Source organism: Besnoitia besnoiti, chromosome I, assembly GCF_002563875.1.
Source record: "Besnoitia besnoiti strain Bb-Ger1 chromosome I, whole genome shotgun sequence".
Classification (NCBI taxonomy): domain Eukaryota; phylum Apicomplexa; class Conoidasida; order Eucoccidiorida; family Sarcocystidae; genus Besnoitia; species Besnoitia besnoiti.
Window position 1 is genome coordinate 2,926,417 of NC_042356.1, and position 14,339 is coordinate 2,940,755.

At 61.4% G+C, this 14,339-nt stretch overlaps 1 protein-coding gene across 1 annotated transcript; it reads left to right on the forward strand.

Moving 5' to 3' along the window:
* Nucleotides 1-2,190: 2,190 nt before the first annotated feature.
* BESB_004370 (putative cell-cycle-associated protein kinase CDK) lies at nt 2,191-13,976 on the forward strand (the record flags this gene model as incomplete). The annotated part of the gene is made up of 15 exons (XM_029359192.1): nt 2,191-3,361; nt 3,758-4,135; nt 4,579-4,623; nt 4,925-5,058; nt 5,604-5,700; nt 6,208-6,284; nt 6,489-6,671; nt 7,083-7,243; nt 7,718-7,770; nt 8,255-8,321; nt 8,552-8,701; nt 9,142-9,215; nt 9,623-10,135; nt 10,629-13,160; nt 13,456-13,976. The coding sequence occupies 15 exons, from the start codon at nt 2,191-2,193 to the stop codon at nt 13,974-13,976; spliced, it is 6,156 nt and encodes a 2,051-aa protein (XP_029222105.1).
* Nucleotides 13,977-14,339: the final 363 nt, after the last annotated feature.

Here is a 14,339-nt window from a genome sequence, read left to right on the forward strand (position 1 = left end):
AGCGCGCGCGCCTGCGGAGACAGCCAGGCGACTCAGCGCGCGTCGGCTTGCCGCGTGAGCTGCAGGGAGGCACTGGCGAGTAGAACGGGCGTTCTGTCTAAAACAGGAGGGAGGGTCATCCGCTGCAGCTGGAGAAAAGAACTAGGGACTGGAGGGAACTCGTCGGCTCGAGCGGCTCTGTCGCGATGCGGGCACAGACAGTGCGTCGGCGACAGATGCATGCATGCCTCTGGTACAGCCCCTCGCAGCGAGCGGCGAGTGCTCACTCACACACGAGGTAACTGTATTCTCCCCCCTCGCTTCTCTACAGCACTGAGAGAACGCCACTCAGCAACGGCGTAACGTAAAAAAGAAGAAAAGCCAGGAACGTGAAGTGTCTGGGTGGCTCGGAACTTGCGAAGAGAGAGCGCGGCGTCCGAATCTCCTTATCTGCGAGACATGTGCATCACTCGTCTCTTCTCCTCGCCCTGTTCAGGAGGCGCAGCGAGCGACAGGGAAGCCGCTTTTGCCGTCGTACGTCTTTCAAACGATGAGAAAGATGGAAACATAAACTGAAAAGGCGCCTACATGTGTCCGCGCCCGCCCCAGGGCTTGGCTCGACACAAGGTCGCGGCGCGCGGTGTTTGAGTCCGTAGAAAAGTCCCTCGAAAAACACAGCTGCGGTCGCCTATGCGTTGAGAGTCTAAACTGGAAGACGTAAGCCGCGCAGGCGATAAGCCGGTCGCAATTCTACCGCGCTTTTTTGTCATCACTCGGCGTTCCCGTCGCGCGGCGTCAGTCCCCAGAACAGGTCGCGGCGCTCCCACAAAGTTCTTCGTTCGCGTGTCTGCTTCGCCTACGTTCTGTGAGCATCTTAAGCGAAGAAGAAGAATAAAGGACTCCTCTTGCCATAGACGCGTGTGATAGCGTAGAATCACGAAAATCTCGAGTTTTGGGAGCCGTCCTCGCGCGTTGGGCTCAGACACTCGGCGGCACACTTTGCGCGCGAGGAGTTCGCGGCGCATGACTGAGAGGCGAAAAACTCGTTGAAACGCCCGACTTTTCGCGTTCAGACGCCTTCCTTTGACGAGGAGAAGAAGGAAAACTCGCTTCATCTGAATTCCTTCCACTTTCCTTTCCCTCTTCTTCTCTCCCGTATTTGCGCTGGCCAAGGGCCTCGTCATCCGCCTCTCGTCTCGTCTCGCGTCCGCAAAAAAAATCTTCTTCAGCGCCGCCTGTTTCTGCTTAACTCTCCCGTCGCATGTCGCTGCTTCTCTCCAGACTTGACTCTCGAGAAACCGCGTGGAGTAAAGCGTTTTTCTGCTGTCACTGCAACGGGCGAGGGAGGAGAAAAAGACGGCAGATTGTGTCGTGGAAGGACGGCTCTGCACACAGGGCGGTTCTGTCAGTCTGTGAGCGGAACGGTTTCTTCCGCGGAGGTCAAAAACGATTGCGTGCCCTCGGGGGTCAGAGCGCGTCTCGTGCTTCTCAAACGGAGAAGCGCGCCTGGAAGCGAGAGCCCTTTCTCTCTCTTTCTCTCTTTGTCTCCTTTCCTCTCTTGTTCTCCTTCGCAGCGGAGGGCGCTGGCTGAAGGGGGCGGGACTGCTGCCGCAGAGGCTGCCGCCCTGCTCTGCGTCATCCTCATATCCTTTGAAAAGCAAAAATGGGGGAGAGGAAGCGAGGCATCGATGAGGGGTGGCGGGTCAGCGATCGCCCAGGGGGCTTTGCATGCGCTCGGTCTTGAGGTTTCTTGCGCGCGATCTCCGTGCCCTCGTCGCATGTGGCGGTTTTGTTTCCTCTCCAACTACGGTTTCGGTTCGCTTTCTCTGTCTTTCTCCCTCTAAATCAGGTTGCACTTGAAGAAATCCCTCGCACGGGAATGAGAGAGAGAGAGGGGAAAGTGTTGCGTTCTTCTCCGTCGTCCTGTCGGCGGTTTCTCTGCTGTCTTGTAATCTCTCCTCGTTTGTCTTTTCTCACTCCTCACTTTGCTTCTCGTCTGTCTTTCTCCTTCGTTAGTTTCATGTCTTCACGCTCAGCCGCTCATCTCTCTCTCTCCTGTCGACTCTCTGTGCCGTTGCAAGTCTCTTGCGCTTTCAATTTTCCGTCGCTCTCGTGGCTTGGCTCACGCGCGTCATTTCTTCGGGCTCCTTTCGGAATTCCGCCGGTTTCTCGAAATCCTTCTCCCGGGATTTTTCGCCGACTTGTCTCTCCATGGCGCGGACAGAGCCCTCCCTGGAGGCGCCAGGCGTCTCCTCGCCTCCCTCGCTTCTTCTCTCGCGCCTCCTGCGGCGGCTGTTGCTTCCGCTCTTCGCCTCGCCTGTGGCGCTTGCGGCTTCTGCGCCCGCTGCCGCGGCGCCCGCGCCTTCGCCGGCGGGTCACAACGAGGCGCAGGTCTCCGCTTCGTCCTCTGCTTCCTCCGCGGCCTCCTCTGGATTCCTTACAGAGCCGCGGCGGCGCAGGATCCTCGCTGAGCTCGCTCGGCGGTACGCCGCGCCTCCGCTTCTCGACCTCGCGGGCGGCGGTCAGTCGGGCGCTGACAGAGACCTCTCTTGCGCGCTCAGGCTGACCTGCGAGACGCGCGTTCTGGAGGCGGCTGAAAAGCGCGAGGAGGCGCCTGCAGAAGGCGAGGAGGGCGGCAAAGAAGAGGCGCGGCGACTGCGCGCGACGCTCTCCGCGCCGCTCTCAGTCCGCGCGCTGCTCGCGGTCTTCGACGCGCATCTGGGCGAGATTCAGGGGGAGATCGAGGCGCGCACAAAGACCCGACAGGGCCTCTCTCTCCGCCCCGCGGCGCATGCAGAGATCCCCGAGAGCCAGAACGAGCCCGATGCGTTGCCGCCGGTGCCTGTGGACGCCTCCATGGAGACGCAGGCGTCTCCTCTGGGGTCGGCGCGCCTCAAGCGCGAAGAAGGCGACGCGCTCCCAAAGCAAGAGGCGCCAGAGTTGCGCCAGACGCGAGAAGAAGACGAGTTGCTTCAGGATGAAGCGGCGCTGCTGTTCCTCCGGAGGCGGTGCCTGCAGTGGATAGGTCTCTGGCGCGTGGCTGCGCACACCTTCTCTCCCTCCGGCCGAAGAGGCCTCAGGCAGCTGCTCCTGCGCGAGAGCAGAAGATCCGCCGCCAAGAGGCCTCGCAGGCGAGGCGCCTCGCCCTCCGCTGACGGCGAGGGACTCTGGACTGGCGCCCACCGCGCTGCCGCCGCGCTGCGCGCGGAGAGCGGAGACGCAGACGGCGAGGAGAAGGAGGAAGGAGAAGAGGCGGAGAACTGCGCGGCGAAGGCGAGTGTGGGGTCGCGGAGCGGTCGCGAAGGCGCAGGCACTAAAGAGAAACGCGGAAAGGCGAAGACGTTTTTCGTGATGCCGATTGGGGGACAGAGCGCCAGACAAGGTGCGGCGCGCGAAGCCACAGTGACGCTTCAGAACTGTGAGTCGAACCCTCAGATGAGCCCTGAGAAACACAAGCAGAGAGCGGCCGCGTGTGTGAGGCGGTGCAGACGGCCTCCTGCGCCGTCGCGGCTCCCCTTCTCTCGTCGCCAGGGGGTGTCGTTGCCTGCGTCGTCACGCACAGTTTCCGCCTGTTTTGCCTCTTACTCGCGCTGCTTTCTGTGCTCCTCGTGCCTCACCTCTAGCCGTCGACAGGGCAGGCAGGAAGAGTTCACGGACCATAGCCGCCAGGTCACGTATCATCGTTATTCTCACATGATGAGGAGCTACAGTGCAGAGAGATGCCGCCTCCACAATTTCCATTTTCTTTTTTTTTTTTCCTTTTTTTCTTTTTTTTCAGTCGTGAAGGTGCAGCAAGTGGGCCAAGGCGCCTACGGCGACGTGTGGCTCGCGGAGGACATCAAGAATCGCCGGCGCGTGGCGATGAAGAAGATGAAGCTGATGGCGCCTCCGCCGCTTCCGAATGCGAACCAGAATCCGCCGCCGCCTCCGCAGAGTCTCGCGAACCTGAGGCGGCCTTCCTCCTCTGCGGCGCCGAAGGCAGACGAGAAGGTGCGCGCGGAGAAGACGCGTGAGGAGAAGACCGCGGGCGATAAGGGCCTGGGGGGCGTTGCAGCGGTCGCGGCAGCGTGCCAGCAGATGAACAACGCGGGCGAAGAACGCGAAGGCTTTCCACGCACAGCGATTCGCGAAATCTCCCTTCTCAACGAGCTCTCAGGTGTGCGCCGAACCGAAAAAGGTGGAGCTCTGTGCGCTCTTCTGCTGAAAAGGAAGAGACAGCGGAGCTTAACGGCGAAGGAGCCAGTTAGAAAATCGCATGTTTGTCAGCGGACTCCACAGGGGCTGCACACGCAGCACGTAGCGAAAGCCTCTGTTTTCTGAAGGAAAAAAGAGCGACGAGGTATACGCGATCAGACAAATCCGTGAGAAGAGAAGGGCCGCACGCACCTACTCGGCTTCTCTTACGTACAATATGTATATATATATATATATATATAGCTATGTATTCACATAATCAGAAATATGTGTATGTATGTTACGTATTGGTGTGGTTTGGCAACTGTATCACTCAGATATGTGCGTGTTGCTGCAACTCTGCGGTGACCACCTTGTATCTGCGCGTTTTCTCATGTTCGCGAGACTCGTCCTTTTTCTCTGCAGATAGCAAACACATCGTCGAGCTCCTGGCGGTCGTTCACTCCAAACGTAGGTGTTCGCGTAGGGGGTCCGTCTGTGCACACTGGGTGCAACTCAGACGACCTGCATGCGTCAGCTTTTACACGCCTTGCATGCAGACGGAATTCCTGCGCAATAGCTGTTTTGGGGGGGCTTCTCTAAAGCGCGTCTTCTGCTGCGGCTATAAGTTATTAGCTGCGAGAGCGGGAGGGAGGGCCGTCTCCACTCGTTCCGTGCGCGCGCGTCCGTCTGCACACCGGACGGCGTGTCTCGCTGTGTGCCTGTGAGTGCATGCGCGGCAGTGGATACTCTCGGATTTCGTTTTTCTCAGCACGGCTGAACGACCGACACCACCGCGGCGCAGTCTGGATGGTCTTCGAGTACCTCCCATTCGACTTGCTGGGATTTCTAGACGCCATTCGAGACACCAAGGAACGCAGAGAAAAGTACACGCGGCCGCAAACTGTACGCAGCCACATAGTTCTGCGTGCCGAAAACACCGCCCCCGCGCGCATACGTGTATACGCACCTTGAGAGGCAGCTACGCAGCCTTGGCAATCTTTAGGGATCTGAAAAGGAGTGTCACTGCGCTTGCATACTCAAATAGAGACGTGCTTATCCACAGTCAAACATGTATATATTAATCTATTGTGTTTATATATATATATACAAATATATGTCTATATGTATATATGTATCTAAATATATGTATGCATATATATGTATATATGTGTTGGAGGACTACATTGGTGCAGCGCGAACTGTCTGCAGGGATACGTTTGTTTCCGTTCGTAGATGATTGCTTACTTTTCACGCATTCTGTCAGGGTCTTCGTGGCTGCTGTTTTCTCTTCTCTCTCTCTCTCGCATTTCGCATTCAAATGTGTCTATCCACGCAGAAACGCCGAAACGCGCGACACATGTGTGGCTGTTTGTGGGGTTTGTGAGAAGGGGCGCAGAGCCAGCTGCGGTGCATGCGAAGCTGAGCGCATGTGCCCTTTTTTTTTGCAGTGGCTGTCGATAGGAGAAATTAAAGGCATCCTTCTGCAGCTGTTCACGGCGCTGCATCACTGTCACCGGAGGAACGTCGTTCACCGCGATTTGAAGAGTGAGGCAGGACTCTGAAGCGGCACTTCAGCGGATGTAAACGCCGGAAAACAGAAAGAGCCGCGCAAAAAAGCAGCGAGACACACATACGGAAGACCGGCGCAGCGGGGAGTTTTCCGTGGGCGAGTGGCTCGCGGAAGGTACTTTTCGCTCAGAGGGGGGGGGGGCGCTTAGAGTCGAATTGAGATGCACACCGAGAGGCTGAAGAAGAGAAAGTGCTCATAGAGAGACGGCAGCTGCGGGGAAAAAAGTCTCTACACACGAAGGGAAATAAAAAAGAGAGGGTAGAAGAGAGAGAACAGAGAGAGAAGCTTGCAGCCTCTGTGGGGGGGCGTAAGGAGCAAGAGAGACGAGAGGAAACGCAGCGAAGGAGGGTGGAGCTGGAGGAGGAGGGGGAGCAGAGGGACTTCTGCAGCGCCTGAAGGAGACGAAGGAGACCGGGGGGGCGTGGGGCGCGCGGGTCTGTTGACGAGAGGATGTGACTGCTTTGTGGGCGTGTTTCTGCTAGGCGCGAATTTGCTGATGGACGCAGAAGGAACAGTCAAGCTCGCGGACTTTGGTCTCGCGCGCAAATTCACGAAATTCGTCGCGCGGCAACCCGACCGCGTCACGGAGGTGCTCGAGGCCCGGCGCGGCGAGAGTCTCCGCGTGCTGCCTCTCTTCGCCCCTGCGGAGGACGCGCCTGAGCCGGCTGAGGCCGCTGCGTGTGCTGCCTCAGCTGAGCCTGCGGAGCGCCCTGCGCCGGTCGCTGGCGCGCTCTTGGGCGACTCTCTCGCCTGCAGCGAAAAGCCTGTGCTCACGAATCGCGTGATTACCCTCTGGTACCGCCCGCCAGAGCTCCTCCTCGGCGCGGAGTCCTACGACGGCAGCATCGACATGTGGAGCGCCGGCTGCATCATGGCGGAGCTCGTCTGTGGCATGCCTCTCTTCGCCGCAGACCGCGAAGCCGCGCTACTCAGGCAAATCGTCGAGGTAACGCGTCGATTTCACTGCAGTCTTTCACTTTTTCCTCCGCACGTGCGCCGCAGTCTGCTGGCTCTCTTCTGGGCGCGGGGGGGGCTGCAGGGGGCGCAGCGCCTGCGTCCCTGAGGAAGAGGCGAAAATGTCGATGCCAGATAGGATTTGAAGGGTCTCGCTCGACCTGTTTCAGGGTGCCTAGCTGGGCATCTGCTCGATATGCAAACCGGTTTGCGGGCGTGTATTTCGGTTCGCGGGCCCCTCCGTTTTTGCGGCTCTGCAGCTCAACTGATCCGTAGACGCGGGTGCGTGTCTGGCGAGCGGTTCGTCTTTGTTGGATGCCTAGAAATATGTCTTGTAGATAAAGTGGCGTGTCTGCAGAAAGGCTGAACTTTTCTGGATGTTTCATGCACTCTCTTTTTTTAGAAAGTCGGGCCGCCGTCGGAGGCAGATTTGGCGAGTCTGAAGGCGCTGTGCCCCCAGCACTTCCGCCAGCAAGCCGGCCGAGAAGAACGCGATCCTCTGTTCGATGGAACTGGCAGCGATCGCTCGCTGGACATCCAGCGACTCTTCAAGTACCGAAATCAGTGAGTGCGACCCTGAGCAAGATCCCCGACACCGAGAGTCAACAACGTGCATGTCGGCGTCATGAATTGCCGTATATGTGCGGCCGTTCACGTATCCGAACGCGCGGCGAAATGGACTCACGGCTCTGCGCGTCTGATACGCAGAGGACGGCGTGGCTGTCTCGTGCGGCTTCCGGCGCTCCAGCCCGCGCGTCGCCGTTGAAACTTCAGCGCGAGGTAGATCCTCAGATCCTCACACAGAGACTGCGACGCGCACGCAAGCCTTTAGCTGTCTGCGCCCTGTGTGACCTCGCCCGGTAAAAACCTGGGGATTGCGAGCGGGAGCGGCTGTCCCAATGACTTGCGCCGCCTCTCGAAGCTCGCTCGTTGCAGCGCGCGAAGAAGCGCGGTGCGACGAGGCGCCGAACCCTGAGACGGGGTGTGCTTTTCTCTCCATGGTCTTTGCTCGTTTCGCTGTCTCCGGCTTTTTTTCAGAGTCGGCGATGAAGGTTGGGATCTTCTGCGCCAGCTGCTTGCGTGGGACCCGAGTGAGCCCTTTCTGCGAGTCCGCAACAGAAGCGAATATGCAGCGGAGAGAGAAATCGCGTCTAGGCGTTCAGCGGGGCGGATGGGCGCGCTGTGTGAAGTGTGGTAAAGGGGAAATTTGAGGGTAAAGGTGCCCGTGAAGAGTCATGAATAAGAGCGAAAAAAAATACGAAGGGGGGGTGAAATACATGGGCGAAGCAGAATTTGATGGAAACCAGCAGAGAACTGCAAGTTCGCCTGCGTTTGAGGCGAAGGCGCGCCGCGCCAGCTGCCCGAGGGGCTTCGTCTGTCGCATGAACGAGAAGCGCGTCTTCGGCATTTTCTGTCAGCGCTGGTAGCCCTTCGAACTCCTTCCTGGTGTCACGTTAAACCTTAATTTGCAGAGAGAGATGACAATGACGAAGTGGGGAACAGAGGGAGAATAGCTGCGCGCGTCGTGCAGTCTCTTCTTCTGTGTGTAAACGTTCTAATTTTGGTTTTTTTCAGCGAAAAGAATTACGGCGCGAGCTGCGCTTCAGCACCGTTGGTTCGCCACGCACCCGCTTCCAAAGAGGTAGGCCGAGACGGGGTCTTTCCTCTATTTTCACGGCATTGTGGTGGATAGATCTGAGTCGCTCGCCACTCTCCTGTGCTTTGTCGTGAACTGCGTGACGCTTCGGGTTCTCTTTCAGGACTCTTCCTTAGAGATGTGCTCTGAGGGCGGAGGCGGGCTGGCACAACCTGAGTGCGCCGTGCGAGTTTTCCACCGATCTGGTTGTGTTGCGCGTTTTTCTTTCTCCGCAGAGTCGAGAAACGCGCGAATCTGAACGCGGCGCACAGCTACGTTTCGAAGTACGCGCAGCGCCGCGGCGGTCGTGATCCCCGCCAGCAGAGCGCGGCGAAGAAGGGAGGAAAAGAAGGCTCTTCGTCCGCGGGCGATGAAGTCCGGTGCGAGTAAGTCGAGCGTCCTCCTCACCTCTCCGCGTGCTGCCGCTGCGAGGATCACGAGGCATGCGGCCCCAGAATACCGTATTCCGAACGATGTATACATATGCATATATATATATATATATATATATTCAAGGGTGTTTTGCAGCATGTGTGCGGGAATCTGTCTCCACTGCGAACGAGATGCATCAGCTTCTTGTCTCGCTTCGCGACTCAGCGAGCGGAGAGGCGCTGAGGAATTCTTTCGTGGGATGAGTGCGTCCTGCAGAGAGTGGTGCAATCGGAGGTACACAAGCAGAGAGACAGACAGGGATCGAGGCGGATAAGCAGATCAACGCGCACACGCGCCGGCGACAGGCAGAGGCAAGTGTGGAGGTAGATCTGCAAGTATTGCATACGCGGCGCGCGAGTTTTCGCTTTTCCTGTCTTTTTTCCCTTCTTCGCAGACGCGTTTCGGTCGGCGAGGCGCGGCTGGCAGCCTGGGGGAGGAGTGTCGAGTGGAGAGCTGCGAGACTCGAAAGTAAGATTTATCACTACGTGTGTAGATGCACACAGCCTGCGCAGACTCCAGAGTGAAGAACGCGTGCAAAGGAGAGATGGAGAAAGATAGAGAAAGAGGCGACCGCGCAAGTCGCGGAGGGCACGCCGCATAGCAGAGGGCATGCACAGCAGGGCAGGAGGGCACTCCAGAACGACGCAGGGCGAGGAGTAGAGACGAAGAGTAAGATCAGGAGAACGGAAAGAGTTCTCTTCGAAAGAGCCGCGCAGGCTGATGCAGCGACGTCCTGTGCGCGCCCTCGTCTCTCGGACAGCTCAGGTTCTGTTTTTTGCTGCGGTCACAGGCTCGTCTCTCCGCACTCCTTCTAACCCCGGAGCTGTCCTGCCCCCAGCTTTTCGTGTTGTGTGAATTCGGTTTTCTTCCCGCAGCTCTGCGCCGCCTGTACCGCGAACGTCAGCAGGAGGACGGGCTCGCGTCGCCTCAATTGGGGCCGAGCGCGGCGGCTGCGCCTGCGGCGGAGGGCAGAGGCGCGGCGTCGTTGAGTGCGGCGGCGGAGCCTGTGCTGTCGGCGTTGCTCCATCCGCGCGCGGCTTCGGCGCTGTCTGCTTCGCTTCACTCTAGCGACTCGCTCGCCTCTTCGCGCTCGTCGCTGCCGCTCGTGAGCTCTGCGACGCCTCCCTGCGCGAGTCTGCCGACGGCTGCGGAGGCCTTTCCGCGGAGAGACGGAGTCCTGCGCCCGTCCGGCAGCAGAGAGGCTACCGGCGCGAGCGAGCGAGACGCGGAGCTCCTCCTACCACGCAGGACAGAAGGCCCGCGCGAGAAAGACAAATGCGACAGGGCGGCGCGCGGCGCGCGGTCGCCGCTGTCGCTCTCGCGCTTCTCGCCTGCGAGGTGGAAAGACCGCAGAGACGCCGGAGAGCCCAAAAAGGAGAAGCGACCGTGTGAGTGGGATGGCGGCGTATTGAGTGTGTGGATGAAACGCTACATGCGTAGAGTTGTGTGTGTGTTTTGTGAAGAGGGGACGCGCCTCGCAGACCGTACTGCTCCGCATGTGCGGGCGGGCGGCTGGTGTGCGTCCTCACCCACGCATGCCGGCATTTTATAGCTATTTTATGCCAGTTTAGTTACATGCATATCCATTTTCTTGTGTATTCGCGTGCTTTAGTGTCTGCGAGCTGCCTGGCGTTGGCGCGCATATAAAAAATAAATATGTGTAGACGTGTGTTTTTGCTTCCATATGTAAAGGCTTGTGTGTGGGCAATTGCGTGCATGCGAGTGAATCGCGATGACGTTTTCGGCTTTTCTTGTCCTACGCGTGTGTGTGTTGCCGCTGTGCGGGTGCCGTGAATGTTCACGTTGAGTTTTCTTCGCTTCTTTTCGGCGCGAGGGCATCTTCCTCTTCTGTGTGCACGACGTCCTTCGCGTTGCCTACAGATTCTCGAGAAGGCGAGAGCGAGGCGCGGCGGGACGACGACGGCGGGAGAGAGAGCGACCGCCGCGGCGCCAGCAGCTTGCGCAGTCGTCCGTCGCCGTCGCGTTTCGCGTCGCCTGCGCGCGAAGCGGAGTTCCAGTTGAGCGCGTGGCGCGGCGGTGAAGAGCGGCGACGCAGCCCGCGCCCGCGGCGAGGAGGAGACAGTTTCGCGGAGGAAGCCTTGTCCGCGCACGACGAGCACCGCGGCAGGCACGCATACAGTCAGGAAGGCGCGAGGCGCAGAGACGATTCCCCAGGGATCTTTGCTCACAGCTGCGCGCTGCCCGCGCCCCATGGCAAGGAGAGCGGCGCGCGCATGCGCTTTCGAGAGCCGAGTCCCGCAGAGGAGGCGGCCGCCGCCGCGCGCCTCTCGCCCTCGGGGTCGGTCAGCGACATGACCAACAGCAGCGACGACGAGCGGACGCGGGCCGCACGGAGGCCTGCCGCCGCCGGCGCAGGCCAGGCGGTAGGGCTTCAGCGGGACTGCGACGGCTCGAGAGGCGGCCGCAGGCGCCACAGCGGCGAGGCGAGTGCAGGGGCGGCAGCTTCTCCGTCTGCGTCGCCGCCGGAGCGCACGCAAAGGAGCGCCTTCGGCCTGCGCGGCTACCGCGAGAACGAGGAAAAGAGAAGGAGCTGGGGGGGGAAGCGGGGTCGCGAGGCCTCCGCGCAGACCTCTCCGGCGCACCCCCGCCCCCCCCCGGCCGACGCCAAGCGACCCCGGCAGGATGAGAGGGAGAGAGGAGATTCTGAGGCGAGAGGGAGAGACAGTGACGTGGGCAGGAACGCCGAGCTCGCCGCAGGCGGCCTGTCTCCTGGCTCGTTCTCCTCTTTCCTCTCGTCGCCGGCGGTGGAGCTCCCGAGAGGAGCCGACGAAGACGGGCGCGGGCGCGGGGGGTGCGAGGCCGGTGAAGGCAGATCGCGTGGCGACAGTCTCTCGGTTGCGAAGAAACAAGAAGAGCGCAGACGAAAGGCCTTCGATCTCTTCAAAAGGACCGCGTTCCAAGGCGCCGGCGGGGTGGAGCCGACGCGAAATGCCTCTGGCGAGTCTGAAACTCAGTGCGCGGACGAGCGCGGCGGTGCAAGCGAAGTCCCCACAAAGGGGACTGGAAGCGCCTCTTCTCGCCCTGCGCCGGGGCCAGAAGTCACCGGAGAGCCGGAGGAGGAGGCCGTGCGAACTGGCTACGCGAATGAGGCAGAGGAGGGCCTCGCGGCGAGGAGACACGCGGCTGACCGCGGTGCGCCCGGCGGGGGGTCCGCAGGTGGGGCGGCGAGGAGCTGTCGCCACGAGGCGCGAGGCGGAGAGACTTCTCTGCCGGCGGGGGGCGAGCGGGCGTCTTCGGTCACGACCGAAGAGCAGAGGCGTTTCTTCCTGCCCTCGGTACAAAGCAGCCTCTCGAGCCCCGGCGCGCCGGGGGAGGGAGCTGGCGGGTACCGGCCAGCGGACGAGGACGACGCGCGAGACAGAAAGAGAAGAAGGGAGAAAGGCGACGCGCGCGCGGCAGAGGGGCATCGCCGCGCCTGCCGCGGGAAGGATCCCGAGCGCGACTCCGCCGCCCGCGACGCCGCGCGCCAGAGGAGACGAGAGAGAGAGCGGGAGGCTGAGCGCAGCGACGCAGGGAGGCGAGAGGACGGCGGACGTGCGGGCTGTCAGGAGGCGGGCGGGGCGGGCGCGAGTTCGCGGCACCGCGCCGACCGGGACGGGTTTCCAGAGGATCGGCGGTGGTCAGAAAAGGACGGCGATTTCCGCACCCGTTCTTCTTCGAGGTCCGTGTCTCCTTTCTCTCTCCTGCACCACGACGGCGCTCGCCGCGGCGGGAGCGACCTCGAGCGAAAACACAGCCGTCCGCCGTCCTGGGGCATGCCGGCGGGCGCCAAAGAGGACGCGCGCCTCTTGCCTGCGTACCTCTCGCCTGCTCTTTATCCGCCGGCGTTCGCCGACGCGCGGGCTTGCGAGGACGAGGAGAGGCGGCGCGAGGGCGAGCGCGAGGCGGGCAGCCGCGAAGGCTTGAGCGGCGGCGGGGGCTACGCCTCCAGGTACCGCGGGCGCGGCGACGATGGCGCGTTCGCGTCGTCCTTCTCCTCGCATCTCGCGAGAGACCGCCACGCGCGCCGCGACCGCGAGGAGGCGGAGAACGACCGCGACGCACGCGCGAGAAGGAAAAAGAGCGAGGCGGCGGCGGGGTACTACGGGAGCTACGCATCCCACGCCTCCGACAGCGGAGCCTCCAGAGGGCGAGAAGAGAAACGCGAGGCGCGGCGCGGCCGCGAACGGGGGGACGGACCCCGCGAGGACGAGGAGGAGCGGAGAGGCGATCGAGAGAGAGACAACGAGCAGCAGCACGGGGGGAGTGGGAAGGCCGGGGGTGGTGAGGACGACCCGAGGGGCAGGCGCCGGGTCCTGGCGGAGAGCTTTGAGCGAAAGCCCGACGCGCGCGCGAGCCTCAAACTGCGGTCGAGTGACGCGACTTTCGCCTCCAGTGCCGAGCCCTCCGGCAGTGAGAGGCGAAAGAAGGCCGCGCAGCAGTCTTACTGGCGATGAAGGGCGCGCGAAAGAAGTGCGCGATAGCGAAGGCGAAAAACAACACGCGACCAGAGCCACAGACGCACGCGCATGTACCTTCTTGTATACACTTCTCTGCATCGACGTGTGCCCATTCAGGACGCGTTATGGGGGCGGGGGCAAGGGTGTCGGTGCGGCAGGCATCGTAGCGGAGGCGCTGCGGCGCTTACACACGTGAGTGCTTCCTCCTGTGGTCTCCCTCCTCCGTTCGCCTCTCTGTGAGTCGGCAGGAGACTTACACGCGGCGGGCGCTTCGCGGCCTGCGCCGGCCTCAGGCGCCGCAACTGAGTGCGCTTGCGGACTGCGGCAGACTGCTGGGGAGGAGGAGCATCGCAGCGGGCGCGCGGGAACGCTGCAGGCGACGGGCGGCGAGCCCCCGCGGGCCTCCACGCGCGGTCGGACCGCAGAGGCCAGCCGGGCGGGGGAGACAAAGGACGAAAGAAGAAAGTTTTCGCGCGCGAGCGGCGCCGTAGGGAAGGGCAAGGCGACGGCGAGTATGAGAGAGAGCGACGAAGAACAAAAGACGGTCGCAGAGACGACGCGCGCAGACCCGGCGCCAGGCGTGGCGATGGCAAGTCAGGTGTGTCTCCCCGCGGGGGCGCGAGTGTGGGGAGAGCGGAGAGGGAGAGAGGAAGTGAAAAGAAGCGAGAGGAGTGGAGCTCGGCGACGGCGCAGAGGGCGAGAGGCACGCGGAGACGAGCAGCTTGAAGGAGTCTGCTGCGGTGGGCGCGCAAGCAGGGAGAGCCTGTGAAGTAGTGCGGACGACGGAAGGGCACGAGGGGTTTTCAAGCCCCCGCGTCCTCAAGAAGGCCTAAGGCCGTGGTGGGGACACGCAGAGACAAAAAAAAAGAAGAGGCAGAATGCGCAGGCGCTGTAGAGAGAGCGCGGAGGCAGAGAGAAAAGAGGGATGGTGGCTGGCTTTCGGGCGAGACGCTGCGTAGCAGACAGCAGGCGGGTTCGTGCATGGGGGCACGAAATGAGAGTAAATCGAGCGGCAGAGGGGGGAGGATTCGATGGCGTATGAGTCTGAAACGCATGGCTGCGATGCTCTCGATGTTGCTACTGTCTCACGAGCTTTTTTTTTCGGTGCTGTTCGTTTTACGTCTTGCGCGAT